At 43.6% G+C, this 26,213-nt stretch overlaps 1 protein-coding gene across 7 annotated transcripts; it reads left to right on the forward strand.

Moving 5' to 3' along the window:
• The first annotated feature begins 2,296 nt into the window (after positions 1-2,296).
• PHF11 (PHD finger protein 11) lies at positions 2,297-25,135 on the forward strand. 7 transcript variants are annotated; one of them, XM_054830832.1, is made up of 14 exons: positions 2,357-2,436; positions 3,636-3,778; positions 5,310-5,453; positions 5,575-5,782; positions 6,565-6,683; positions 7,571-7,706; positions 9,311-9,418; positions 10,171-10,304; positions 13,278-13,324; positions 15,825-15,886; positions 17,399-17,465; positions 18,906-19,028; positions 20,360-20,431; positions 24,221-25,135. In XM_054830832.1, exons 6-14 carry the CDS (start codon positions 7,599-7,601, stop codon positions 24,358-24,360), a joined length of 861 nt encoding a protein of 286 aa, XP_054686807.1. In that variant the 5' UTR covers positions 2,357-2,436; positions 3,636-3,778; positions 5,310-5,453; positions 5,575-5,782; positions 6,565-6,683; positions 7,571-7,598; the 3' UTR covers positions 24,361-25,135. The 7 variants fall into 7 exon arrangements, with proteins under 7 accessions (XP_054686548.1, XP_054686721.1, XP_054686386.1 ...); XM_054830494.1 differs by lacking the exon at positions 5,575-5,782; XM_054830649.1 differs by lacking the exon at positions 5,575-5,782 and having other exon boundaries at positions 3,636-3,773.
• Positions 25,136-26,213: the final 1,078 nt, after the last annotated feature.

Consider the following 26,213-nt stretch of genomic DNA (forward strand, 5'->3'; position numbering starts at 1 on the left):
TGGCAAATACCCTCTGCAGATAATGGCTGTGCCAGTTCAATAGGCATTGTGAGAGTGCTCATCTGAACTTGTTCTCTGCTCAGCTACTTGTTCCCCTGCTTGCCCTGACACAGCTCAGAGATGGGCATATTTCTGAACGTAGCCCCTTATGCCACCCATGCTTTAGCAGAATTTCATGTAAAAGCACCGAGCACAAGCACCGACAGAAGAATAGGTGAAAATGTTCCAAGAGAAACACTCAAAATCACCTGCGGAATGACACATTCAGGATTTCTCATCAGCCTGTCAGGGGTATCAGAAGAAGAGTGCCTGATAGGAATTAGTTGCATTGAGATGTGAAACAGAGCTCTGGAGATGCCCTAAAATCACTGTTTCTGTTGACCTGCAGGGGAGCGTAGGTTTTACAACACTGATGGAGGACCAGCAGAGGGGAGTTCTGAAACCAACTGAGGCTTTTTCAGGGTGGTAGCTTGTTCCTGTGAAATGGTGTCGTCCAGCCATGCAGTGTGGAGATTGCTGACTCTTACAGTGAGCAGGACGGTGAGCAAGACTGTCCCAATGGAGGGTCAGCAGGGATGTGAGGACGTATAAGGGCTCCATGACCTACAGGGAAATATATATATTCGTACCCAAGGTGAGTATACAAACGCAAAGGTAGCTGAAGGATCACCTGTGGCATAGGTATACAAGAAATTGGACTGGAGTGTGTTACACTGATGATTTTTTTTTTTTGCTAAAAAAATTACTGAGCACTAATTCCAGCTCCACCTATTTCAGCAGAACTATATGGCTCTGTAGAGCAGTGGTGTGGAAGAAGAGATCTCAAGGCATTTGCGGTTGGTTTTGCTCCGCAGATAATTATTTTTTCTGTGTTGAAGAGCAGCCTTGTGTTAGGAAAATTTTCCTAGTTTAAGACTTACGCACCTGTGAGGGTGCTTGAAGCCAGTTGACTCGTTCAAGTACCATCTAGATAATAGATTCGGGAATTGGTGTTGCATTGCAGCATCTGGCTAATTGCTATGATGTAATTGCAAGCCTGGACAGAGGGGCTGACCTTAGCTTTGAAGTGCTGTATCTGGGCAGGCGCAAAGGGATTTGGGAAACCAGCTGGAATAACGCCAGCAGTGCTGAAAAGCCAAAGCTTCTCTAGCTGGTAAAGGGAACAGATCGAAAAATACTCCCTGTTGTGTTCAGTGTGGTGTCCCAGTGGGCCAGAACACGCCTGTTACGTTGTGGATGGTGAGCAGTATGGGGGTGGAAATACAGGATTTGTTTAGTTATCCCACACAATGCAGAACTTTACGTAGGCCTAAACCTTGCTCTTGCTGGCACAATTTTGCCTCAGACCTTGAGACACCGACATTCGAAGAGCTTGCGGAAACACCGCAGTTCTCTGAAGCAAGAAGAGGAAATCTCTCGGTGGTGTGTGTTGTGTTGAGACCTGCAGAGCCACCAGCTTCTCCCAGGATTGCTCACGCTTTGCCGTTAGTTGGTGTGCGCTCCTCAGCTCTTTACAAGGGCAGCGGGAGGGGATCAGGCTACGTATGAACTGTCAGGCTTACAAGCGAGGAAGCACCAGCAAAGTCCCACAGCAAGGAGCTGACATGGTAGGAAGTCTGATATCCCTGGTCACCTGAGGATGAGCCTGACCAAGGGAAGTGCTGACCAGCAGCGCTGGGATGCTCTGGTCCTCTGGTGAGCGCCATGATGGCTGGGTATGAAGCCAGCGCACCACAGCCACTTCTTCCTCCACTGTGGAGGGATTGACTGAATGAAGGGTGTCATGGGATGGCTGTGGGAGGCATGCCACCTTGTCCTGGCCTTTCCTGCCCATCTCTTGAATTGGCTGTTTGGTTAGATGTCACCCTGCCAGCCCCACACTGGGCACTCAGCATGACCTCCCCATCACATTGTGCCCCTCATCTGCTGCCCCCCTGCCCTGCTTGAGGGACGTGCAAAAGTGAACGGGAGGAGAGAATGGGAGAATGCAGGATGTCCCCTTCCCCATGGGGAAATCCCTCGGAAAACGGCTGCCCGACGGCGGCCACCGGGAGCGCCGGGTGCGGGTATCGAACCTGCGGGTCTCGGGCCCCGACACGCCCAAAGGCGCGGGGGATGGGCCGAGCGCCGTTCCCTCACCACGTGACCGGCGGAGTGCCGGCACGCCTCTACCCCCTCCCCACCCCTCCTCTCCACGTCGGAGCCGCAGCCAATCAACGCCGGGTGTGGGGAGAGCGCACTACGCGGAGCCCCTCCGCAGAGGCAGCGGCGGTTGCTCACTGAGCATGCTCCGTGCCGCGGCTGGGCACGCCCACTTCCGCGCGGGAGAGTTGGGAGGAGGGAGAGGGGGCGGAGGGCAGAGCGGCGAGCGCGGAAGTGGTTGTTGATGCGGGTCGGTCTGTGAGGACGGGGGTGGATGGTTCCCACCGCCCCGCGGTAAGTCTCACTGCGGAAACGGGAGAGGACGGGGAAGGAAACTGGGGACACTCGGTGTTCGGCGTTCCCTCAGTACCTAGTCCCTTCCCGGAGGCTCAGTGAATGGGCTCGGCTCGGGCTGTGAGGGCCACCCTGGGTTTCCCTCAGCGGCGGTGGCTGTTGTCTTGGAGGCACCTCCGAGACCGGGCCTGCCTCGGGAGCCTCAGGGCCGAGGCAGGCCCAGCCAGACGACAACTCACCCCGCTAGGCCTCGAAGCACTGGGGGATGAGGGAAAGACATCACCCCAGCAGGCCCCAGCCCTGCCTCAGCGTCCAGGTGTCATAATTGGTGGAGAGTGGATCCGCGTCCTTCTTCCTCAAGTTTTGCCGTGTGGTACTTAACAGTCGTAGCAAGGTGGTAACTGTTAGTCTTTTACAAGTGTCACTGCTGCGTTTAAAATGCTGGAAGCGGTGCTGTCAGTAGAGGGTGAGGTGTTACTGTCTGAAGTGCCTCAGGGAGCAATTGAGGACCTCTTAGCAACAGAAGTCCAAATGTCTCCCACCCAGCTGTGAGGTTCCCAGCACAAGAAAGGCATGGACCTGATTGAGCACATCCAGAAGAGGTACGTGAGAATGGTCAGAGAGCTGGAGCACCTCTCCTATAAGGACAGGCTGAGAGAGTTGGGGTCGTTCAGCCTGGAGAAGAGAAGGCTCCAGGGAGACCTTATGGCAGCCTTCCAGTACCTGACGGAGGCTTATAAGAAAGATGGAGACTTTTTACCAAGGCCTGTAGGACAGGACAAGGGGCGATGGTTTTAAACTGAAAGAGGATAGGTTAAGATTGGACATAAGGAAGACTTTTTTTTATGAAGACAGAAACTGGCACAGGTTGCCTAGAGAAATTGTGGATGCCCCATCACTGGAAGTGTTCAGGTAAGGCTTTGGGCAACCCCAAGTAAAAGACGTCCCTGCCTATGGTGGGGGGGTGGACTAGGTGATCTTCAACGGTCCCTTCCAACCCAAACCATTCTGTGATCTTGCAAATAGGTGAGAGTTTAGCTCTGATGAGGAACCCTACAGTCACCCCCATCACTTGAATCAGATATGTTAACATATACTTTCTAAAGTAAATATTTTTTTAGTTCTTTAAAAATACTTCCCCAGTAGCAGGTAAAAGGTGATCAGAAAGATATATTTCTTTATTGTTTTTGTTTTGAAAGCTTTGCAAAGGCTGGACCTGTTCATGCTGCTAATGACTTGGTGAAGAACGGAGAGATGCTTGTGCGGGTCATGCCCAGCTAATATATGACCAGCAGTGCGTCTTGCCCCACAAAATGCAAATGGAAGATGCAGTGAATGTAGGGTAATAGGCACATAATTTCCTTCCTTCTGTCTACTTCAATAAATCAACTCCCTCGCTATACTGAGGTGAAGAGGAGAGCAGAGTAGGACGTAGGGCAGTGGGTTTAGGTGGCACACTGGAAGTCAGGGAACTTGGGTTCTTCTCTTTACTCCCCTACAGATATGCTGTGTGACATCCTGTGCCTCATTTTCCTGCTGTGTAAAATGCATATATTTACATGCAAGGATGCTGTCAGAATTGGTTCTGGAGAGAAAATACTTAGACAAACTAGTAATGTTCCAGCAAGGTGTATTGGAAGTGGCACGGTCCCTGTGCGCTTGCCAACGATCCCTTTTTACTTTCTGTTTTGTTTCTTCTTTTCTTCCATTTTGTCACTGTTGCGAAAACAAAACTGAAACCTGCTTGTAGGAAACAGCACAAGTACCACAGGAGCCACCAGAGGCATGTGACTGTTTCTTTCCCTCAGCTGCTTCTCCACTGTTTTCTGATTTGCAGCTTCATTTGCTCTGTCATTACTGGAGGGCGGTGGAAGGGCTTCTAACTCTTACAGATGAATTAGTCGCCTTAGGTTCCCAAAGTTCAGTTCTGTGGCAATGAAAGTGAAAGCCAGCAGTGAAGAGTTGCAGAAGGACTTTGTGACAGTGAGTGATTTGACTATAACATAGCAGATGAAAATCTAAAATATGTGGAAAATGATGCATGTCAGAGCAACGATCACAGTGCTGATGCCCTCCATACTGATACTACTTAGGAAAGAGGTCAAGGGGACTATAATATGTAGTTCTGTGAAAGTGTCAGGTCTGTGCTCAGAAGCAGTCCAAAATGTGATTGAAATATTAAGAATTAAGGAAAAAAAAGAGAAAAATGTGGAGCGCCATTGTGACTTTGTATTGTAAATGGTAGCCCACTCTTTTGGAGGTCGTTTGCTCTTGGAATGTAGCGGGAGTAGAGAAGGGATTGAGAAGTGACAGGGCTGATCAAAGATGTGGAACAGCTTCTGTACAAGGAACAACTACATAGTTTCAGATTCTTCAACTTGAAAAAGAGACAGTAGGAGAAAGAGTAACAGATCTATGCTGTCACGGGTGTTACTGGAGGAGCTGAGTAAGGAACAAAGATTTCTTGCCTCTTCACGCAGATCATGGTGTGTCAGTGGAATCCATGAGCAGCAGGCTTAAGGGCTGCAAAGTCAAGGCATTGTTTACGTGAAATGTAATTAAACTATGGAACTGGAACCATGCCCTTAGCCTCTCCCTTCTCGCTTGAGAGCACCCAGCCAGATCCATTGCCTCGTTTAGCTCAGTACCTCCCTGGCAGTGGTCTGTAGCAGAAAGTTAGAGAAGAGCACCAGGCCAAAGCAACGCTCCTGTGGGGAACAGGATACTGAGTTCAATGGGACAGCAGATCCGGCTGGCTGCTTCTGCGGTGGGGAATGGCCAAGACCTGTCCTTCCACCACTTTAGGGTTCCTGCAAAGGCACTGGAGTAACCCAATGGCTGACCTTGACTGAGTGTCCTCTGTTCTCCTGCAGCACCAGGTTTTCTCCTGAGTCTGTAAGAACACCAGGGACTGTAGACTCCACCTTTAGCCTCTTCCTCACAAAATTCCCAGAGCCCCTGGAGCTGGATCCTCTGACTGGGCCTGAGCAGGGCCTATGTATCTGCATCGATTCCAGGTATTAGCTTGTTGCAGAGAACTTATCCCTGAGTTCTAGACCGTTCAAACTCTAGCTTGTTCTGCTTTTTAATTTCTTTCTGTCTTTTTCTGTTTGTTTTTTATTTTGGCCACACCTCAAGCACTGTGTTCAGTTTTGGGCCCCTCACTACAAGAAGGACATTGAGGTGCTGGAGCGTGTCCAGAGAAGGGCAATGAAGCTGATGAAGGGTCTAGAGCACAAGTCTGATGAGGAGCAGCTGAGGGAACTGGGCTTGTTTAGTCTGTAGAAAAGGAGGCTGAAGGGACCTTATTGCTCTCTACAACTACCTGAAAGGAGGTCGTAGTGAGGTGGGTGTTGGTCTCTTCTCCCAAGTAACAAGTGACAGGACAAGAGGAAATGCCCTCAAGTCTCGCCAGGGGAGATTTAGATTGGATAGCAGGAAAAATTTATTCACTGAAAAGGTTGTCAATCATTGGAACAGGCTGCCCAGGGAAGTGGTTGAGTCACTGTCCCTGGAGGTATTTAAAAGATGCATAGATGTGGTGCTTAGGGACATGGTTTAATGGTGGACTTGGCAGTGCTAGGTTAACGGTTGGACTTGATGATCTTAAAGGTCTTTTCCAACCAAAATGGTTCTATGATTCTAATATTTCTATTTCTATACATTTCTATTTGTTTCTATTTATTTAATGTTTAGGTTCGGAGACTGATGTGATGGTCACTGTATAGAATGATACTGGAAATCAGTCCCTACCCTACCTTGCTTATAAGCGATAGAAGGATGGGAGGAAAAAACCCCAGATGTGTTGAAGTGACTTGCTGTGATTAAGTAAATGCTTAGTGGCAGAGCAAGAGGAATGAGAAAAAAAAAAAATCCCCTTCTTCTCTGATGTTCTTCTCACTTAAGACTACGCCCTGCACTTTATGGAAGGGAGAGGGGAACAAACGAAATCAGAGGTTGACTGTTGGCCCTGGCGCATAGAAAGGTGTGCAAGATTTGCTGGACTGGGAGATTTCCTGCCTGTTTTGTACTTGAACTTTACTGCCTCTCTCTCACTAGAATAATTTAACTTCAAGTCTTCTTATTTCTTAAAAGTAAAAGCAGACTTTTCTTACTCTTATCCTACAGGAGTTTGTGCTGTCAGAGGTGACATCTCCAGCAAAGGGCAGTTTGGAGTATCACACCTAGTAGGAGTGGGAAATTGTTGAAGATTTCTGCGGTGGACTTGCACAGAAACCACAGACAAAGTAAAACTTCTGCTACCGATATGTGGCGTGATGCTTTAAACCGCTGGTGCGGGATGTGGTTAAAGGCTTATCCAGAAGCATTTAGAATGTTTTGTGAAATAAGTAGCTGGCCTTAAAATTTTGCAGCTGCTGGGAGAAAAGAGAGACTGTGTGAAGAAGAACAGTTAAGACTAGAGTGGATATGGCCAGAAAAAGAGGACAGATGTCCATGAGGCAAATCCCAGGGTACAGAGAAAATTGTCGCTCATGTTAGCGCTCCACCTCATTCAGAGAGAATGTTTAAGTCTCTCATTTCTGACTCTGTCATCTGCCCCCTTTCACTTGCAAGCCTCTCCACGCTTCTTTGCTACATCCTTTTTACAGTAAGGAATTGGGGTTTCTTCCTTGTTTTCTGTGAACTCCTGGAAGGCACAGGAGAAGTTTGGGGACAGCTGTTTTTCTCTCCTCAGTTGACTTGCAGACCCACATGTGGCTGAATTAGCTTAAGGAAAGCACTACTGTGAATGATTGACCTCCTCCGAATAAAAGGGGATTCACATCTAGGGCATGACTTGGTGGCCTGCTCTTGTGCCTTTTGGAGCAGGTATTGCCATGGAAGCTTGAAAGCTTTTCTGTCTCCCCTCTGTGACTTGTTAGTGACTTTCCAAGAGGAAATAAATTAGTTTTCCTCCTGCTCTATCTGCTGGAGCTCCTGGGAGCTGGTTTCCATCCCACTGCTGTCCCAAGAGCAGGCTACTAGTAGTTGCTACTGAAGGAGCAAAGCACCAAGGTTCAGGGGGTGTAGGTGAAGGAGCAGTTAGAGGGCAAGTGCTAGCAAGCTTTGCTTACCTCTGTTCATCCTTCTGGGCATATGACAGTTGCATCAATTGCTTTGTGTTTTGTCCCAGTTTTCCTCCTTTAGGTGTTTTCCGGATAATGGCGAAGATGGTGAGAAGAACGTGTGCGTTTTGTCCAGAAGGGGAGTCTGGTTCTGTAATGTATATTGCCAAAGAGCGAAATATTGCAGCTCATCAGGATTGTCTGGTGAGTGGCTTTTAGTTGGTCAGTACCTAAGAGGAATGGAGAAGATGGGCTAAAGGGGAAGTTTCCATTGCTTTTCTTTTTTTGACTCTACAAGGGTGTCTGAATTAAAAGGTTGGTTGCCCAAACCACCAAGCTTAGATTGAAAAGCTATGAAAAGCAACAGGGCTTGGCTGGAATTTTGGAAAGGGGGAGGACACAGCTTCACAGCTGGACACATTGATTTGTGGTGTTTTCATGCACATCTGTTCCTCATCAATGGATCTGGACACACATAGAGTCTAGCAGTAGGAACAGGTCTTCTCAAGACACTAAATTGAATGAGGCTTCTGAGGCCACAGAAAGTTGTGTACTTGCTTAAACCTTTGCAGGAAAATATTCACATCACTTGATATATTATCAAGGTAAAAAACTTTCCAGTCTGTGCCTTGTGTAAAATAAGGAATAAAAATATCAGAAGTTAATTATATAAAAATACCTGTGAAGCTCGAAGTGTGCTGTGATTCTAGAATGCATTTACTCTTGCTGTCAAAATGCCTCCCTTTCGTTCTGGGATCTTAGTGGAGCTGGTTCTTGGTGTGCGGGATCAGTTACACATGCCATATTCTCCCTTTGGTGAGGGTCGCCTAGTGCAGGAGATGCGTCTGCTGCTGAAACAGCTTTCTGGCTTTCACTGTTCCAGCCTTCTTATTCTCACAGGGTTTATGTTTACATCTTTATTTTTCTACTACTTTTTTTTTTTTAGCAGAATGTTTCTGATACCTATTTTACAATGTTACTTGGATGTTTTGTTTGAAACAGGTTTTATTAGGGCTATAATGTCGCTTCAGTGTTGAAACTTTTTCCTTCTCTCTTTTTCTTTTTTTAACAATAACTACTAATTTCTCTGTGTGTTTGGCTTTTTTGCAGTTAGCTATCACCTTCTGAGCACACAGACTGTGCCTGCCGGTTGACGTAAGGGTAGCTTACTGTTGTTTGGAATTAGCTATATATAATGATTAGAAAAAAGTTGCTGATAACTTCCCCTTCCTCACTTATTCTCATGGCTCAGCACTTCTGTGGGAATTAAAGTGACCCAAATGTGCCATATATGTGGTTTTTTTGTGGGTTTCTCCCAGGCTTTGTATGATGTTCCTGTGTTTCTCATGCAGTCAACTGTCGTCAGCATTGGACTGTATGGAAATTTTATTACAGAGAAATGTTGCATCCAGCGGTAAGCCTGAACAACTGGACAGATAAGATGTTCAAGGTGTGGAGGTCTGTCAGCCAAAGAGTTTCTCGCCCTTACCCTTCACAGCCTGGAATTCCAGACTCTTCATTCACACTTCTTACTAAGTTCACTTTCTCACCTTGTTATCTTTTCTTAGTTCACCTTCAGGTCATGTGAAATCTCCTATATAGACAGAGGAGTTTTTGACTGGGAAAAGGTTTAAGCGCAGCTCCTTGTTCAGTCTAGGTGAAACCTCTTAAAAACACAGAGAAAAATCAGCTTTTCTTAGGTAGGGCAGATGCAAGACGAAAAGGTATACCCTTCCCCTCTTTTCTCTGCAATGCACTGGTGACTGAGTCCCTCTATTAATTCTTAATATTGTCTCTTTTGTCTTCAGTTATTTTCCTCAGGATTTGTGGAATCTGAAGAGTATAACCCAGATAATCTGGATATAAGGTTTGATGTGACATCAGTGTTGAAAGAACTCAAGAGAGGAAAGCGGCTGGTAAGGAGTCTCTGAATTTTACACTTAGTCCTATCTCGTAGTACTGAAGGTTGTCTGTCCTGTTTTATGCTTGAAAAAAAAATGCAGAAAAGTACTTGGTCCTTCTGATCTACTAAGATTAGGGAAATTACAGATTTAGAGTTAGAAACATTGCTTTGACGTTATATTTGGTGAAATTTAGTTAATTTTGTATTAAAATATGTTGGTTTTTCCATCCTGTAAGTCCTTAGACTAAAGTTTCCTAAGAGACTTTGGTAAAGGACTAAGCCAGTGCCTGAAACAAAATCATGCAATCCATAAGTGTAAAGGGAAACACCTTCTGGTTTTAGCAGATGGAAGCTTATTTATATGAGGTTTTCTTATTGGCTTTGTCCTCAGCTGTCCTCTTCCCTTATGCCTTGTGTGGAACTCTTTTCAGTACAAAGTTAGCCTAGAAAATGTTAATGCAAGCACTGAGACCAATAGGTATTGAAATAACTTGGGCAAGACTTAGGGGAGGGGGGGAAGTTGCCCAGCGCCCTCACATGGCTCTTTGCATCATTTTACAAATTCATCAGTATGAAACAGAGGTAAGGTAGCAAAAATCATGACTGCGGTAGGAGTTTGCAGGAATGATCTTGCCTGATGAGTTATACAGAGGTGATGTGCTATGAAAGATTTGATTTTCCCACACAGGATAATATTTGCCTCATACAGCAAGATTTTCAGTAGCTGCCTGTAACGTTTACCTGCTAAAGCTCATCCTCTTCTAGGTGTGCAACTTCTGTCGCAAGAAAGGAGCCACTGTGGGATGCGAGGAAAGAGCCTGTCGCAGAAGTTATCACTACTTCTGTGCACTGTGTGATGATGCAGCAATAGAAACAGATGAAGTAAATGGAGTCTACCGGTATTGAACCAAGTATTTTCTAACTAATTATTGTCAAGGCTTTGGTGGTGGTGTCAGGAAGAGAGACTTAAAAATTGTGTGGTTTTTAAAGTTTTTTAAAAAGGAAATATGTTCTCATCTCCCTTGGTTCACAAGCAATGGGGGAAATGTTTTCCTTTCACAGGAAAACATCACAGCGGTGGGAAGGAATCTATTCAGTGTTTGAGCCTGCAACACACTTGAAAGATCACTAGGCTAAAACTGAGGAAGTCAGTCCTTACTGGCTATCTAGCTAGTCTTCAAGGACCAATATTTTTGTTAATGTCATTCAAATTCTCAATTTCTGTTGGTTCAGAAGCTTCAGTAAATGTGGTCTGAGCACAGAGCAGGCTATAGCACTCCTGGATCTGTTCATGTTAGGCAAATTCTGCTAATTTTCCCTCCATATGCTAGCTGAGAACTTTGTATTCCCACCAAAGACCACCTTATATTTCAAGTACGTTGCTAGCATTAACACAATTAAACAGACTTTAAGTAAATTTTCTGTCCTGATCATGCTAGTCCTGGCGTCCGTTGCCTTCAAACTGCCTGTGTTGCCATTAGATGGAATGAGTTGTTTGGAGGATGGAGATGAAGGGGTTGAGAAATTGGGACTTTAGGGACCTTTTGGAGTGTTGAAGTTATCGTAAAGTCTGAGGTGCATAAAACCCCCAATGTCCATTTCTGTCCAAGGCTAGCAAGATCACAGACCACGTTAGTCTTAGATTAATTTGGTAGACCATCTAGTCGCTACAGGAGGTGGACTAGTGCAGTCCTTAGTAGTAGTGGAAGATGTGTCCTTTTGTGTCAAAACATTAGCACTCCTGGCTGCTTCACTAGGGCTCTCAGTCAAAAATAAATACATGTTTCTGCAAGGCTGTAAGCCCAGCTGTGTAGGGAAGATGATATATTTTGTTTACGCTTATAAAGTCTTCAGCGTTCTGCAAAGCTTGTGAAAGAGTGTAGCTGGAAAGATGGAAACTTTTCATGACCACAGAATAAATGGCTCTCGTATAGCCTTAGACAGGATACCTGTTCTGAATATATAGTTTGATTTAGTGGTTTTCTGAGCTGGTGACCTTGGAGGTTTGGAAGAGGGACCTTTAAAAATGCCTTGTATTAAGTCACTGTGTGAGACTAGAAATATTGAAGACATGAAAAAGGACTGGATTAGAGAAAGATGGTGAGGCAGGTTTCAGGGATTTCAACCCAAAGACTTTTGCATAGTATCAGTGGCATAAATAAAGCACAAAATTTGTAGCTAGCCTGAAATTATTGAAGAGAAGAGGAACAAGACTTGAAAAACAGTGGGCATGGATTGACAGCCCCCTGCACTTCTTCATGGTGATATATAACATGCTGAAAAGCATATCAAAAGAAAGAATTCACTCAAGAGAGAGCAAGCTGGTGTGTTTAAATTCTGAGTTGCCATCGTTGTGATGATGAGCAGTGATTACCAAAACAAATAGAGCAGAACAAAAAAAAGAAGGCATACAGTGCTATGGAAGTGGTGAGTAAGAGTAGAAGTGGGGAAATAAGTGTAATTTCTACTGCCATCCTGCAAAAATGATAGAAGGGAAGTGTTTCCAAATAAAGTGTCCTGAGTAGTAGAAGGTATTGTCTCTTCTTTGTAAGATGTACTTAGGAAGGTTGTTTTTAACTGAGGAAAGAATAAAATTAAAGGGAGGGGAGGAAAAAAACAACCTCCAAAGGGCAATCTTAGGTATTCAGGGATGTAAATAAGGTGCCTCCAGTACTTAGCTTTCTGATTAAATTGTTAGGTGTGCATAAATCTGGGGGTTTTTGTGCATCAAAATGAATTTCATGTTAAAAAGCTGGCTCGTTAAGGAAACAGGCTGCATTTCTAAGGTCAGTGCTTCTGTTTTGTTAAAATGAAAGAATGACAATAATTAGGAAATGTCCTAGTAAATGCAGCTCCCTTTAAAAATTGCTTCCAAACACTTGAGCATTAGTCTTGGCAAATAGATTTGTAATGAAGAGATGAGCTAAAGCACACTCTTTACAAGGCAATTTTGCTTAAAAAGTGATTTGGGATCCTTCTGTAAGAAAGGCATATTATAGAAGCTGGTTCACATTCTATACACATTATTGTATCCAGAAGATAAGGAATATTTCCAGCTGTATTTGTTGCATTTTGCCTCTCTCAAGGAGTTCACATTGCTTTCCTAGAACCAGAGAAAACATTCCCATCTCACATATTACTAAAGTCTTTAAAGAGCAGATGGATCGAGCAGCTTTAAGCTACTGGATCTCAATCAGGGTGCCCTACTTCTGCAGGATTTGGGGACCACCTCATCAGCACTGGGCAGGGAAAAGGGAGGGGCATAGAGATCTCCAAGCAAGTAACCAGTACTGTGTGTGGTGGTGCAGTGCCATGTGGCCATGCCAGCATATCATGCAGGGCTTATGAGGTCAAGCTGACTGGTAAGCACATACGTCTAAAGAGGTTCTGGACCTGGCCTGAGTGGTACAGGGCAAGGGGGTAGAACGGCAGTAGCTACGATCGAGCAATGTTAGTACTGTGGTGTTTCGTCTTGACAGTGTTAATCTCATTTTAATAAGGCGTTTCAATAAGAGTACCTCTGCCACAGTGATTGCCACACCAGATGAAATGTGTCTGACTCAGGATTTGAACAGTGAGCAAGTCCAAACAGAGTGGGGTAATGGAACTGATAATTCAGAGCTTCAGTGTTCAGAGCCCACTGAGGCTCTAAAAGTACAAAAAACAAGCTTGTGCATGTATGTGACTTTACAGCAGGTGCTTGCCTAGGTGGGTAATGCTGAACAAAAATCCTGATAATTTTTTTAAAGCGTCTTTCAGTTTACGTTCAATGAAAAGAGGGGAAAATATCTGTTAAAATCAGTCAGCATAACTCTGTTTACATATTTATTAATACTTTTTTTCTTTTTCTTAAAATTGAACTTAAATTTTAGAGTGTTCTGCCCAAAACATGACCCAGGCAATAGGACCAATCACTATGGTGAGTTTCTTTAATGGCTTCATTGATTTCATTTGTTTTAAAAGTTTGCATCCTACAGTCAATAACTCATTTGAACTAAATAAATGCTACTCCACCTTTATAATTGAGCGGTGGATTTCTAATCTTGCAGGAGTGGTTTGGTTGAGATCCATGCGTATGCACAAAAATTGAGAAGGTTTTTTTGAAGTAGGAAATGTTTATATTTAATCTTCCCCGAATCTCCCTCAAAACTTACTTAAAATGCTGTGGACCTGATCCTTCATGGAATTACTCTGACTCTGTGTGGGCAGGTAGGCCCAAGCAGCTTGTGAAATCCATGTAAGGTATGAGTGCCACGCTAACAAGTGATGCACAAGCTTGCACTTGAGTAGCAAAGAGAGGGCTGTTACAGGAGTGGTCACCTTCGGATTTTGATCTGTAGTTCCATTAAAACGTTCACATTTGCATCTTCTGTATTCACCGCAGTATTTTTTCTTAAGTAGGGCCTTTCATTCTGAAGGATCCCAAAGAGCTTTTTCAGTGTAACAGAAGGGTTATACAACCCCTGTTGAAGGATTGCTTCCTTTGCTACAGAAACGCAGCTTAATTTGGCAGTCCTGGTCCTTGCTGATTCAGAGTTAGTCAGGAATCTCCCCAAATTAACCAAAGCTGTGACTTTGTTAACCTAATGTATGCAATCCTGCTCAAAAAGGAGTAGGTCCTAGCCCTGCCTTCACTTTGAAGTTAAGCTCCATCGAACTGTAAGCCCTAATGCAAAGAGTAGTGTGCTCCCACTGAAGTCTAGTGAACTTTGGCTAATCTTCTTGACAGATTTTTGGCTCCACCCTGATGCTGCTCATGGGGCGGGTTAGGTGATTATCATTTAAACTTTTAGTTGTAGCATCTGGGGCTTCTTAGCCAGACATACAGGATGGAAGCGCTGTGGCTCCATGGTAGAGTTTGGACTTTCAGGATCCAACTCAGGTGAAGTAGCTCAGCCATTCCTCTGGGCCGGCTGAGCCAGCACTGGGCCATGTGGGAGCAGGAACTGGTACAAAAGGGCTGCCTCTCCAGGCTTGTTTTTTCCCCAGTAGCTTGGAGAAAATGGGGTCAAGGAACATCCCCTTGTTCTTGGTCCAGACAACATTCTTGTGCTGAAATGTCAGGGCTCTGCTCTGTGATTGGAAGGGGATAGAGCCAAGAGGTCTCCTTGCAGTCTTTGGACTTGGAAACAGGCTCCAACCTCAGCTTAACTGGAAATGTTGGATGTACCCAGAGTAAAGGCTGACAAATAGAAGAGCGCAGAACACTGTGGGGAGCAGAAGAGTTGAGCTGCTCTTCGGACTGCGTTCCTCTTGTTTTATAAGGTATCCTTAAAGCAAACATCAGGAAGAGCTGAGCAAATCCTACCACAGATCAAAGATGTCCTGCTAGACAGCAAGCAACACTGTGCCTACACCAGCATCTCCTAGACTGCTCCAAATTAGGCCACGCAGCTTTATTTTGGATGATGTGAGAGGCTATGATTTGCTTTCAGGCTGTGAAAAACCAAGTGCACAGCACCATACTCAAATAAGAGTATCCAAAACCCAACCTTGTTTCAACAGCATTCCTGTACCAACAGTAACTCCTCATTCCTCGTAACAGGATGATTTCTAATAGGGAAAACCTTACTAAGTGCTGCCCAGAGGATGTAGAGTGAAAGGGGCGTTATAACCCCACTGCATTTAAACCCCTCAGGTTTTGGTGGGTGGTTGAACTCCTCTCTAGCTTCCTCTGCTCCTGCCCTGTCTTCCTTGCCAGTGTTACCCTTCTCTGCTTGTGATGCTGTAGCTGTTTTCAGCTGCTGCCAGGTACGATGTCAGAGAGGGGCTGCTGCATGCTGATAGAAAGGACAGAGTGAAAGCAGATGATTTTGTGGAGATCTCACACCATGTCACTAAAAACACTTTGTATCATAAATAATATTAAACTTAGAAGGCAAATTGCTTCTGGAGACTTTATAGGAGGTTGTTATGTTGATGAAAAACCTAATGGCATTTGTATGGTTTTGGGACACCTAAAATAATTCTATATGTAGTCTTAGTTTTGAGGGTGTATTAACATAAACAATGATTGACTGAAAAAGCCAGTAATCATTAATGAATTTGTGTGAAGTCTTTACCACGTAGAGGTAGTGCTGCTGCTGCTGGGGAGAATCAGTTCACTCTGCCATAATCAAAAATCTTGTGTTAAAAAATGAGGTTTGCTTTATACTGAGTTTAAAAGGCAAAGTGATCCCCTAATGCTGTAGTGATTTGGACTTCTTCCTAATGGTTCAGGCTTGTAATTTTTCTTACATGGAAATAATGTGAATTTGACTGAAATGTCAGGTATTTGGGGAAACCGAAACATCCCCTTGCCTTGCTATGCAAAGTGCCTCACTTCTGTAGCTTTTTTGGGAAAAGAGCAAATTTGAATGATGTGAAATCATCAGTCTGAGGTTGACACATTTGTTACTTTGTTGTTTCTTGATTCCTAGATGCAGCTAATAAGAGGAGAAGACGACATGCGTTGAAATCTTCCACCATCACAGAACAAATGGTAATTCTGACTTTAAGTAGTTCTAAACCAGGAACCTGCATCTGCTACAGCAAAGGACTTCTTTAGTGAAGTATTTTGAAAGTGTTTTCAGAAAGACACTTCCTCACGGAAGCAATAACTTTTTCTTTACAGCTGCCTTGTTTTGATCTTGTCATTCTGTCAGAACAGAACTGTGTGCATTTGGAGCTGCTCCAGGCAGAGCCAACGCTGCCCTCGGGTAACGTGGCACAAAGGCAATAGGAAGCTCCGAACCAGGCTGACTTGGTGGCTGTGGTCTTGACGTGACCAAAAGAGCTTCCTTTTGGGGGCTCCTTTACTTCTGAAGTACTACAGCCCTCAGATTTGCTTAGGGCTTGACACAGTTTCAATGAAAAACTGCTTTGGATGAGTCACTTGGCCTTTTAAATGAGCACTTACTCGTTTGTGAGTCTGTGCTCACAGTAAATGTGGCGGATTTTCACGGCAGATGAGGCAGTTCTCAGCTCTGCTGGTGAAGATGGCCTTCCCAAGGGTTCAGGAGCCATCAAGCAGAGCACCCCTCTGGTTGCAGGGGGAGTTGTTTTAAGGCTGTTTTTAGAAATCCTGTAAATAAACTTATTTTAAGTTTTGAGGTGATTCTCTTGGCTCCACAAGATATGCATGGGAATGCTCATTGACTCTTGGAGGGGTTGGGATTTCTCCTTTCTAGAGGAATTAGCATCCAGCTTTCCTTGGGAAAACTGCTGCCTTTCCTAGGTCTTGAGATTAAATGGAGATCATGTGAGGGGATGTGGGCGATCTTTGCAGCTTTTATGTAGTATTCTCATAAGAGTAGGTTATTTGTCTCCAACAGTTTCTCAGCTGTAAATCCACTTATGCTCATGGTATTATAACTGAGATTCATGTGACCTGTTACCCACAGTAGTGTGCCGTTTCTGCTGCTCTCCAGTGCTGGTGATCTCAGAAATCAATACAAACACTGCAGATAAGAAACTGGGGGGCTCCAGATTTATCAGTGCGGGATAAATTGTTTACTGTTGCGTAAGCAATGCATTTTTATGCTGGTGGAGTTTTGTGGCAGAGCTTAAGAATTATTTGTAGTACTGCGGTATGGTGTGGAACAGAGAATGACTGCGTCCCATTCAAAGGAAAAGAAAAATATTCCCCCTTTCCTCTCACATCCTTTCTAGTATTACATCTGGTCTAGGGAACTAAATGTCATTTGCACTGGGAATTAGCAGTAGGTGTTTGTTAATATCTGTGCTATTTGCAAATGCAATGATTAAGAAGGGTGGTGCCCCAGGTGTTGGACTTTTTTTTTTATAAAGAGTTTTGTTTTGAAGCAGTTTTTGCTTACATTTTAAAAGACTAAATATCTGGGGAGGAATAGCATTAGCTGTGCAGAGAAGCTGACTATATTTACAGAAATATGGGTTGCTTTTTATCTTTCTGCTAATGTACAGGTAAGATAGTGAAAATGGAGCATTAAGTGTTAGTATGATGTAAAAATACATTGTTTTGATTTTCTTACAGAGCACAGAAGAGACGGCAGAAGAAAACAGTTTACGAATACTAAAAAGGAAAAACAACAGGCAGAAAGGTGCGACTCGCTTTATAGAACATCTAGGAGATACAGTGATCTGTTATGCTGGAGTTCAGAGCGTGGAGATCGTTGATAGCAGCAGTGCTGTGAATGTATCTTCATTATTCTCCTGAGATGAGTGATTCTCCATGCTCTGGCAAGGGAGAGGAAGTCTGATTTGCAGAATGACGGTGCAGGTTTTAATAATTGTGCAGCAAACAAATCTCTGTGTTTTGGCTGAGACTTGCTGTGTGATCTGAGCCAGTGAATTCACCTGGGAATGTCCCCACTCTGGTTGGCTGCTAGTGTGTCCCCAGCAAAGAGGGGTGCCTCTGCCTGCCCCCCAACTCTTCCATATCATTTTACATTTGACTGTACTGGAATCAGTCCTCCTTCACCTCGATCTCCTGGTGCTGAGCCCCTCTTGAAGGAGAGGGGTGCAGTTGTGCCAGGTGGCGCTCTGGAAGGGGCTAGCGGAGGAGGTGCTGTGAGGAGCAGGGCTTGAGCAGTGACCCAGCAGTGGGACAGGAGTTCAGCACACCTTAGACAGGACCTCTGGCACACTGGGCAGGAATGGGGGTCGCTAAACACTGCCGCAGTCTTTGCCGCCGCCGCACGCTTATGTTGTTTTGAATCCTTGGTGTACCTAGGGTGCTTAATTCAATATAGTGTTTTACTGCATCAATATGGTATTACGACAGTGAAATCAGCCACTGGGCCCATCCTTCAGTTCTGCAGTTCTCACGTTACCCCGAAGGTCCTGCTGTGATTGCTTGTCGGGATTGTGCTGTCATTTGGATGGTGTTAGTGGTGGTTATTCACCTTCCCATAGCTATGCTGCTGTGAGCTGTCTGATAGCTCTTTCCTTTCATACAGCCCAGTGAATTGATCTCACTGAAACCTGTCACTGACCTGCTGCTCTGAAATGAAGAAAAAATCAGTAGTCGCTTCCCTAGCAATCCACATCTGACAAAGTAGGCATATAAAATGGGCTGTAATAAATGAGTTTATTGCCTGGATCACTTGGAGTAAAAGTAGCCTTAATTTTCTTACCAAATCCAATACCAATTCACTTTCTGCACTGTTTCTATCCTTTAGCCTGTTCAGTCCATGGTGTGGTCCTGAGGACTGGAATAAAAAAAGCAAGACAAATCACTTGCCTCCTGATACCCCCTAGTACAGGAAAGCTTTGGGAATGGTGTGTTTAGAGTTGTGGAGATAGTTGCTTTTGCTGAATGAAGTCAAATCTAGAGCTTAGATAATTTTACACCTTACACTTGCCTGACCATGTTATTCTGCCCACTGAAAAGGGCTGAGTGGGTAGCTGGAGGAGCCAGCCATTTGTATGTTTGTTACTGGGAGGGGAACTTTAGCCAGAGTTTTAGTTTCTGAAGCGAGCGAGTAAAGTGGGCTTTACAGATCACCTCTCTGTAAGAGTGTGGTTTTGTGTTTTAACAGTCCGAATAGACTTTCTGAGGAAATGCAAGCAAGCCGGGCTTCTGGATGATATATTTGAAGAAATGCTGGACACACTTCACCTGGCGCAGGAAAAACTGATGGATGACAACACTTCAGAAACAGGTATGGAGACCCACAGGGGAACTCTGCTTTCAGGGCAGAAATGCTGATCTGAATGCCAGGCGCTTGGCCCTGAGCCACCTTCCTGAGGATACCTCTGTAGTGCCAAATAGCTGGGCCCTGCCTTATTTCTGCACCTGCAGAGCAGGTGGAGAGTGAGTATTTATTGGTATGCCCATGTCAGCAGAGGGGAAGAGCTGCCAACTCAGCTCTGTGAAGGTCTTCTGACTTTGAATTTTTGAAGCCACCTTTTACCCGTTGGCAGAAGCACAGGGGGATTCAGCCTGACCTTTTCTCCCAGGCACTGAAGGAGAGAGAGGTCCTGAAGAGAACCAGAAGGTTTTATTTGGATCGTAAGTCTGTGTTGTTCTTACAGCCTCATAGAGGGACCAGCTATCTGTTAATATTGGCACCCTCTTTTGAGGGGAAAATCCCTGAGTATGTACATTTTAAGTCTTGGGATGATTAGTTAGAACTTTATTGTCAACTGATTTTATTGGTTTAAGTATCAGCTTGTATGAAGCACTTTGTTCTTGGAGGATCCCACTCTAATGCTGCTTTGTCCATAACACAGTTAAAGAAAATTTCAAACCTTCCTCTGCTGTTGTCCTCCCAGCTGTACAAAGTTATGAATAATTCCTTTGGATAAAGAATGCTAATTTATGCAAAGTAACTGAAGCAGGTGCATGGGAAGTGAAATGTCCCACCTGGCTAAATCTTCCTCATGAGCAGCCTGCATGTAGCATGAGAGCAGCTGCTAGAAACAGTATGAAGTCCAGGACACATTAGGGGTTCAGAGGTCTTCACCATTAAGCAAACCTCTGAATGGTCATGCAAACTCTGTAGGCATTTTGTATTTTGTTTCATTGGAAGCCTCATTTATGAAACTGAAGCATAATTCTGGGCTGGTTTTTAACGTTGAACAGTGATAGCACTGTCCCATGTGTCAAATGATCTGCCAAGAGGAACTGCTGTGGTCAGCCCTGCCGTTACACGTACAGTCCTGACACAATGGAATGAAATATGACTTAAGTATATTGCTGATTTTTTCAAATGGACTGTTCATGTGGTGCAGACCCAAAAAGGGAATTACAGGTAGGTCCCCTTTCCTATTTTCTGTATGAAACTTAAAAACAAAAAAGTAGAATTGACAATTTGACCCTTCTTTTGCAGTATAGATGAGAAGGATGACATCTTAAAACCTCAAGCAATCAGTATGTTACAAAATAAGTAATTACTGTTTTGTGCTACTTCTGATGTAGGGTTCCGCATTAGCACAAGGGTTCTGTAAATCTTTAGTTGGAAATATTAAATCAAATTATCTCTTTCCCCAGAGTATGAAGAGACAGTAATGTCACTCTTTGACTGTGGACTGTTTGAAAATATACTGACAAATATTCATTCAGGTATGTGAAAAAAGCTGTCAGAGCAGTAGCGGTTGATATGCTTTTTAGCATTGAGGTTATTCTTCTGAGCATTTTCATAAAATGACCATTTAAAATGAAAATCCCAAGGAATTTTTTTCTCTACATTCTATAAACAATTGAATAAAAGCCATGGCTACCTATATCTTTAGAAATACAATATGTCAAATCTGGCTGGCTGACCTGAAGGGGGAAGCAAGTGAGAGTTCCACAGCTTTTAAAGACCAATAGGTTTCTGCCCCAGAGGAACTTCCTTCTCCTGCAGGGTGCATTTGCATCCTGTTCCTGCAGGTTATTTCCCTTCCTCCTCTGCATCCTCCCTTCAGCAGCTCACCTGCCTTGCGGCTCTGTCCTGTTCTGATGAACGCTGTTCGGACTGGCTGCTGTGATTCAGTTCAGAACATTAAACACTATGAGCAGAACTTACCTGGGCCTGATGGCGACTGTAACACACTTTGGGAAAAACAAGCTGAGAATGCTCAGAATGAAATGAAAACAAGGGCAGGTGCGGTTGCTTGGGACCACCAGTGTGGAAGGAAATTCTGGGGCTTGGACTCCAGTCTCAGCTATTGTAAGCAACAAGGTTAAAACTGTTTTTCAGGTAGGCGAGTCTCTGGCTCCCATTTCCCTCTCTAACAGCAGCCTTGTTCTAACTTCTGCTTTAATTTATCCCTGTGAAAAGGGAAATGTGCTTTAATTAGCTAACACTGAGGTTCAGTGTGTGAAGGTGATGTTTGCTGTTTCCCCTTCACTCGACTGGAAAGCCAGGCTCCTCTCTTCAGACTCCTGTTCTCGCATTTAAATTCCTCTTTTGGAAATGGGAGTGACTGGTGTTGCAGCGTTATCTGACCCAAGGTTCCACTGGTGCCTCATCTGAGGGCATTAAAACATCTCCGTTCATAACTCCTCTTGTGATGCAACCTTGGATCACACTTGTTTTTCACAGCTGCATCCATTATTTCATTCGCTTCTTGGCTTACACAAGAAATTCTTGATATTGGCACCTCTGTATGCACAACCATGTGATTCTCATGTGTAATGAGAATTCCTCTCCAATTCCCCGCTATTTGAGCAGCTCAGTTCTTCCTGTACCACACAACCTTCTTTTCTGATGCCATCAGCCTACTTTTAATTTCAAGGTCAATAACGAAAACACACATCAAGGTTGGTTCCAAAACTGATCCAAGAGGAGCTCTTAAAATGAGCCAGTCAGAAAGGAATGAAAACCACCTTAGTTACAAGTGAAACTGTAGGGAGGGAAGGAAATCACCAGCTTTTTTCCTTTTTTTTTTTGGTCCTAATCTATCTAGGACTAAATAAAGTAGGACCAGTATAAATACTATGTCTTCTTTGATCTTTCTCCTGGAACCGATGATTTGGGGTCATCTGACATGTTTTACCTTCGGTCCATTTTTTCATTTTATCTTTTTTTTCACTTCTTGGATCATCATGCAAAACCTGTTCTAAAGCCTTACGTGTCAGCACAGCAAGGTTACTCTGAACTGTAACTGTTGATACTGCTTTTTAAAATCCCTTTTATATAAAAGAGAGATAAACGGTTCTTTTTCAGCATGCAGCTTTACTGTGAACTTGACTGCATGTAAAACGTTTCATATGGGACCTGCTATTGCCTCATCGGTAATTTCAAATTTCAGGGTTGGAGGTTCTCGTTCTCTTCCCCAAGGAAAAGTGACTTCCTTTAGTTTTGCTTTCTGTTCTGTTGCCGTGTGTTCTGCTTGGGCCGATACCTCAGTTGGCTTTGGTCTCCTCTTTTTGCTGGTCAGCAGTCTGTCCAGTATCACTTGTTGTCTGGGGGTCTGTGGCAGTGAATTCTGCAATTCAGTTGTTCCGGCAAAAGTGGCGATACTTCATTTTGAAACCGTTGTGCAGTACCTTCACCGAGAGCCTCTCACCACTTACGGGAGAACGAGTGCAGTCATTCCAGGTCCATGCTCCTCAGGACATTCACAATTTTACAGGAATACATCACTGATGTCTTTCTCTGGGCTACTTCTATTTCTGCCGTGTCCTTTTGGAGGAAGAGAAATGGAGCCGTATGCTGAACACAGTAACACAATTGTCATGTTTGCTCTTTGTTTCTGATAATTTATTAATTGGTATCCAAATATTCTGAGAGTTTTTCCTCCAGCTCCCACTTGTACATGTCCAGCTTTTTCTTCAACTATGTGCCCAGCTAGTTCTTTTAACTGCATAGACTTGATACCACATGGGCATGCCATACAGTCTGCCTGTGGCAAGCAACGACGACAACTATTTCCATTGTGCTCTTGTCAACTGTTGAGCTGAGGCTGTGAAACAAGTGGGTGCAGACTAGGGTGGGACAGTGATGGGATGTGCTGTCAAATATAAGTGACACCTGACTGCGGAGGACAGCAGAGAGAAAGGGGTCAGCTGCATTTTTTTCAGTCAGAGCTAGGGCAAGCAGTCAAGTTGCTCTTTAATGAGCCACTACCTGGACACTTCAACAGGCACTAGACACCACCATTGTTCTGGCTGCTTGTTTGCAGCATTCATGCTTACTGGGTAATGTATTTAAAAATGCATTGTAAAAGTGTGTGCGCATACATAATCTTCCATGTATGCACACAAGCAGCAGCAGTGACAGGCTTTCTGAACAAAGAGGAAGAACAGGGGGAGGCAGAAAGCCAAAGACTTTTTTTTAAAAGGAGAAAAAAAAAATCAGTTAAGGGTGGTTCAGGCTCTGTAATTCGGAATGAACAGTGGAAATGCTTGGAGCTACTTTCCCACTCTACCCACTACAACTATGGAGACCTTCAATGTCTCCTCCCCCCAAAAAAAAAGAGAAAACTGTATTCAGGTTTGTATCAAACACCGTTTGCTTCTTACTAAAATCTTAACTCTGACATTCTTGCATGCTGTGAGGAAAACTTCTTTGTTGTTGACGGACTGACTTTGCTGCTCAGAGGTCACCTCTAAGTGTTTTGTTATTGAACAAAGCAAGTGCTTCATTTGAAACTTGGAATTAAGAACATAAGGTTTTAGTAACACTCAGTGACTTCAATAATCTTTAAAATTAGGAAACCGGAAGCAGTAGAGAAGCAGAAACCCAGCCAGGCAGGGCTTTGCAAATACAGTAAAGAACTTGGTTAATCCCATCAGCGTACTGGCAATAACTATTTTGCCAGGAACAGGAACATTAAGTGCTTGAGTCATATTTTTGAGAATTAGCTGTTGAATGCAGTTGTCCAAACCATCTCTTTTTAGGTTTAATTTTGTTGTTGGCTAAAATCCATTAGGCTTGTAAATATGCTTTAAGTGTGTAATTGAGAGATGTTGTTATGTTAAAAGATTTAAAATGCATCTTTATTGGAGGAGTCCCCATACAAATGGATTCTGAAAATGGAACTGTTAAAGCTCCTGTGCCAAGTAACACTGGGTTAGTAACTAAACTAATAACTTTCTCATTTGCTGTGATACTTTCAATCTATAATGGAGCTAGTTTTGAGATGACAGTGTAGAGATGACAAAGTATGTAACTACTGCTTTGGGTTTTCTTTTGACACTTCAGCTAGTCTCTTCTGTACAACTTGCAGTCCATCTCTTAATGAAGAAACCAAGTGGACAAGGTCTTAGGCTAAAGACTCTGCTCAGGAGGGTAGAGGTTTTATTGTAGGTTAAACTAAGCAGTGGTAGCCTTTGCAGCATTAATGCATATATAACATGTATTTTAAATTAGTAATAGTTACATATGAATGAAAGTTTTTTTTTTATCCCTCTCTTTCTTAATAGGAACAGAGGAAAAAATCCAGGAACTTCTGGAAAGCAGAAGACAACTGGATAACAAGATTGAGCTACTGCAGGACTTGAAAGAAGTTGTCCTTCCTCCCCAAGAGAACACAGCTAGTACATCTAGTACAGTGTCTGAATAACCCCTGAGTCTGTCTGTAATGGTGTCAATATTTAGGATTTTCTAATGATAGGAACCATAGAGCACGTCTGGTCAGTGTCTAAGTAATTCCCCTCTCCCCCCAAGATAGGGACACAACTGGGTGTTTTACACATTTTTATACCTCACTGTTGCAATGATTTTAAGTTGTCCCTTGCTTTATATTTTACCATGGATCAATGAGTGTTATACACCAAATTTAGCTTTTTTAAAAGCTCAACAACCCCTGTGATGAAATTTTTTCCTCTCAAAGACAAGGGAGCATTGGCTGCCCCAGAGCACTTGTTAAAGTCACTTTAACTGTGGGAGCCCTCTTCTGACTGTGCGGTAGCTGCTGCTTCGCTGTCTGCATCAAGACAGCGATGTTTTAAGGGTCACATTGCTGCTTTGGCTTTCCAAAGAAGATAAATTAGCAGAACTTGCACTCAAAGAAGCCTTCTGAATTATAAACAGGAGTTTGGGTTTGCTTGTTTGTTTTTTTAAATTAAATGATTCTTGATTGACTGCTTAATGTATAACTAATTCTGCTGTAAGGGCAGTGGTGAAAGTGTTTGCAGGCAGACTAGAAATGGTTGGGCATCATATTCTAAACAACATGTATACTGTAAAAGATCAAACAATGGACTGTATCTGCCTTTCTTGATTAAGAAAGGATATGACTTCCACATGTTTTGTCTTAAAAAAAAAAGTTTGAATACAGAAAAGCATTGTTTAGCTACAAAAGGGTAAGTTAATGAAATAAAATGTTTTTAAGAAAACTGTGTATTTAGTCACAGTCACTAGCCCCACTGTTGCATGGGACACAGCTGAGGAGGGGGTATGCTGTCACACCATAGTTTAACTACACCTTGCCTCACAGTAGCAAATGTAGCAGGACAAGAGTGATCCATTGCCCTTCTGCTTGTGTGAAGCACCACTTGTCACAAGAGGCTGCAGTACCATCCTGTACAAACAGCTGTACTCTCTCCATGACTAGTAATAACTCATAACTTGAGCTTCTTCTGTGTGAAGGTGGAGATCAGTAAGGACAGAGTAACAGCTTTCAAAACGTAAGCTCTTGGGGTAGAACTATTAGTGGTATCCAATAGAACAAAATAGCACTTTTACTTGCTTATACAGTTCAGGCCTGCTGGCTGTCCAGGACTAGAACCACCCCCTGTTTACTGCCTGAGCCAAGGACTTAAGCACCACTCACAGCTGGTCTGCCTAGAAAACACCCATCTAAAACTGAAGTGTATTAACATGGATTTCTGTTACTAGGGAACAAAGACAGATACAAATCTATGGGAAAGCCAAAAAAAAAAAGAGCTTTTTTTTTTCCCCCCAGAGCAGCAATTTGAATTACTAAGAAACTTCAGGGCCTGTACTCTTCTGTTCCACTCCCTGCCAAGCTCGACCTTTAGTCTACAGTTTGCAATCATAACAAGTTTTTATTAGAAACACTTATGACACAGTTGAAAGTGTTTTGTCAGACTCTCAATGTCATGCTACAGAAGCTCCCTGGCATCTCTCAACTATAAAAAAAAACCTCTAAGCTTTGCAAAATTTAGCAAAGCCATAACCCCAAAGTTAGACCTGTAGTTAACCTAAACTTCACATCTGAAGTTCCAGGTTGTATTTGGTGCAGCTGCAATGCTTTAAAAGCGCACAATAAAAACAGTCGGTGTATACGTCCATACATACCTGCTGTAAGGTTAGAGGAGTCACATATGGACTTACTAGTGGGAAAAAAAAAAAAATCAGATCCATAGACTGTAATCACTGGGGTCTCAATTAGTGCCTACACATAAATCTGCTGTTTCCTGAAATTGAGATGACAGGTATTTGTCAAGCACA

This window comes from Grus americana, chromosome 1, assembly GCF_028858705.1.
Source record: "Grus americana isolate bGruAme1 chromosome 1, bGruAme1.mat, whole genome shotgun sequence".
Taxonomy (NCBI): Eukaryota; Metazoa; Chordata; class Aves; order Gruiformes; family Gruidae; genus Grus; species Grus americana.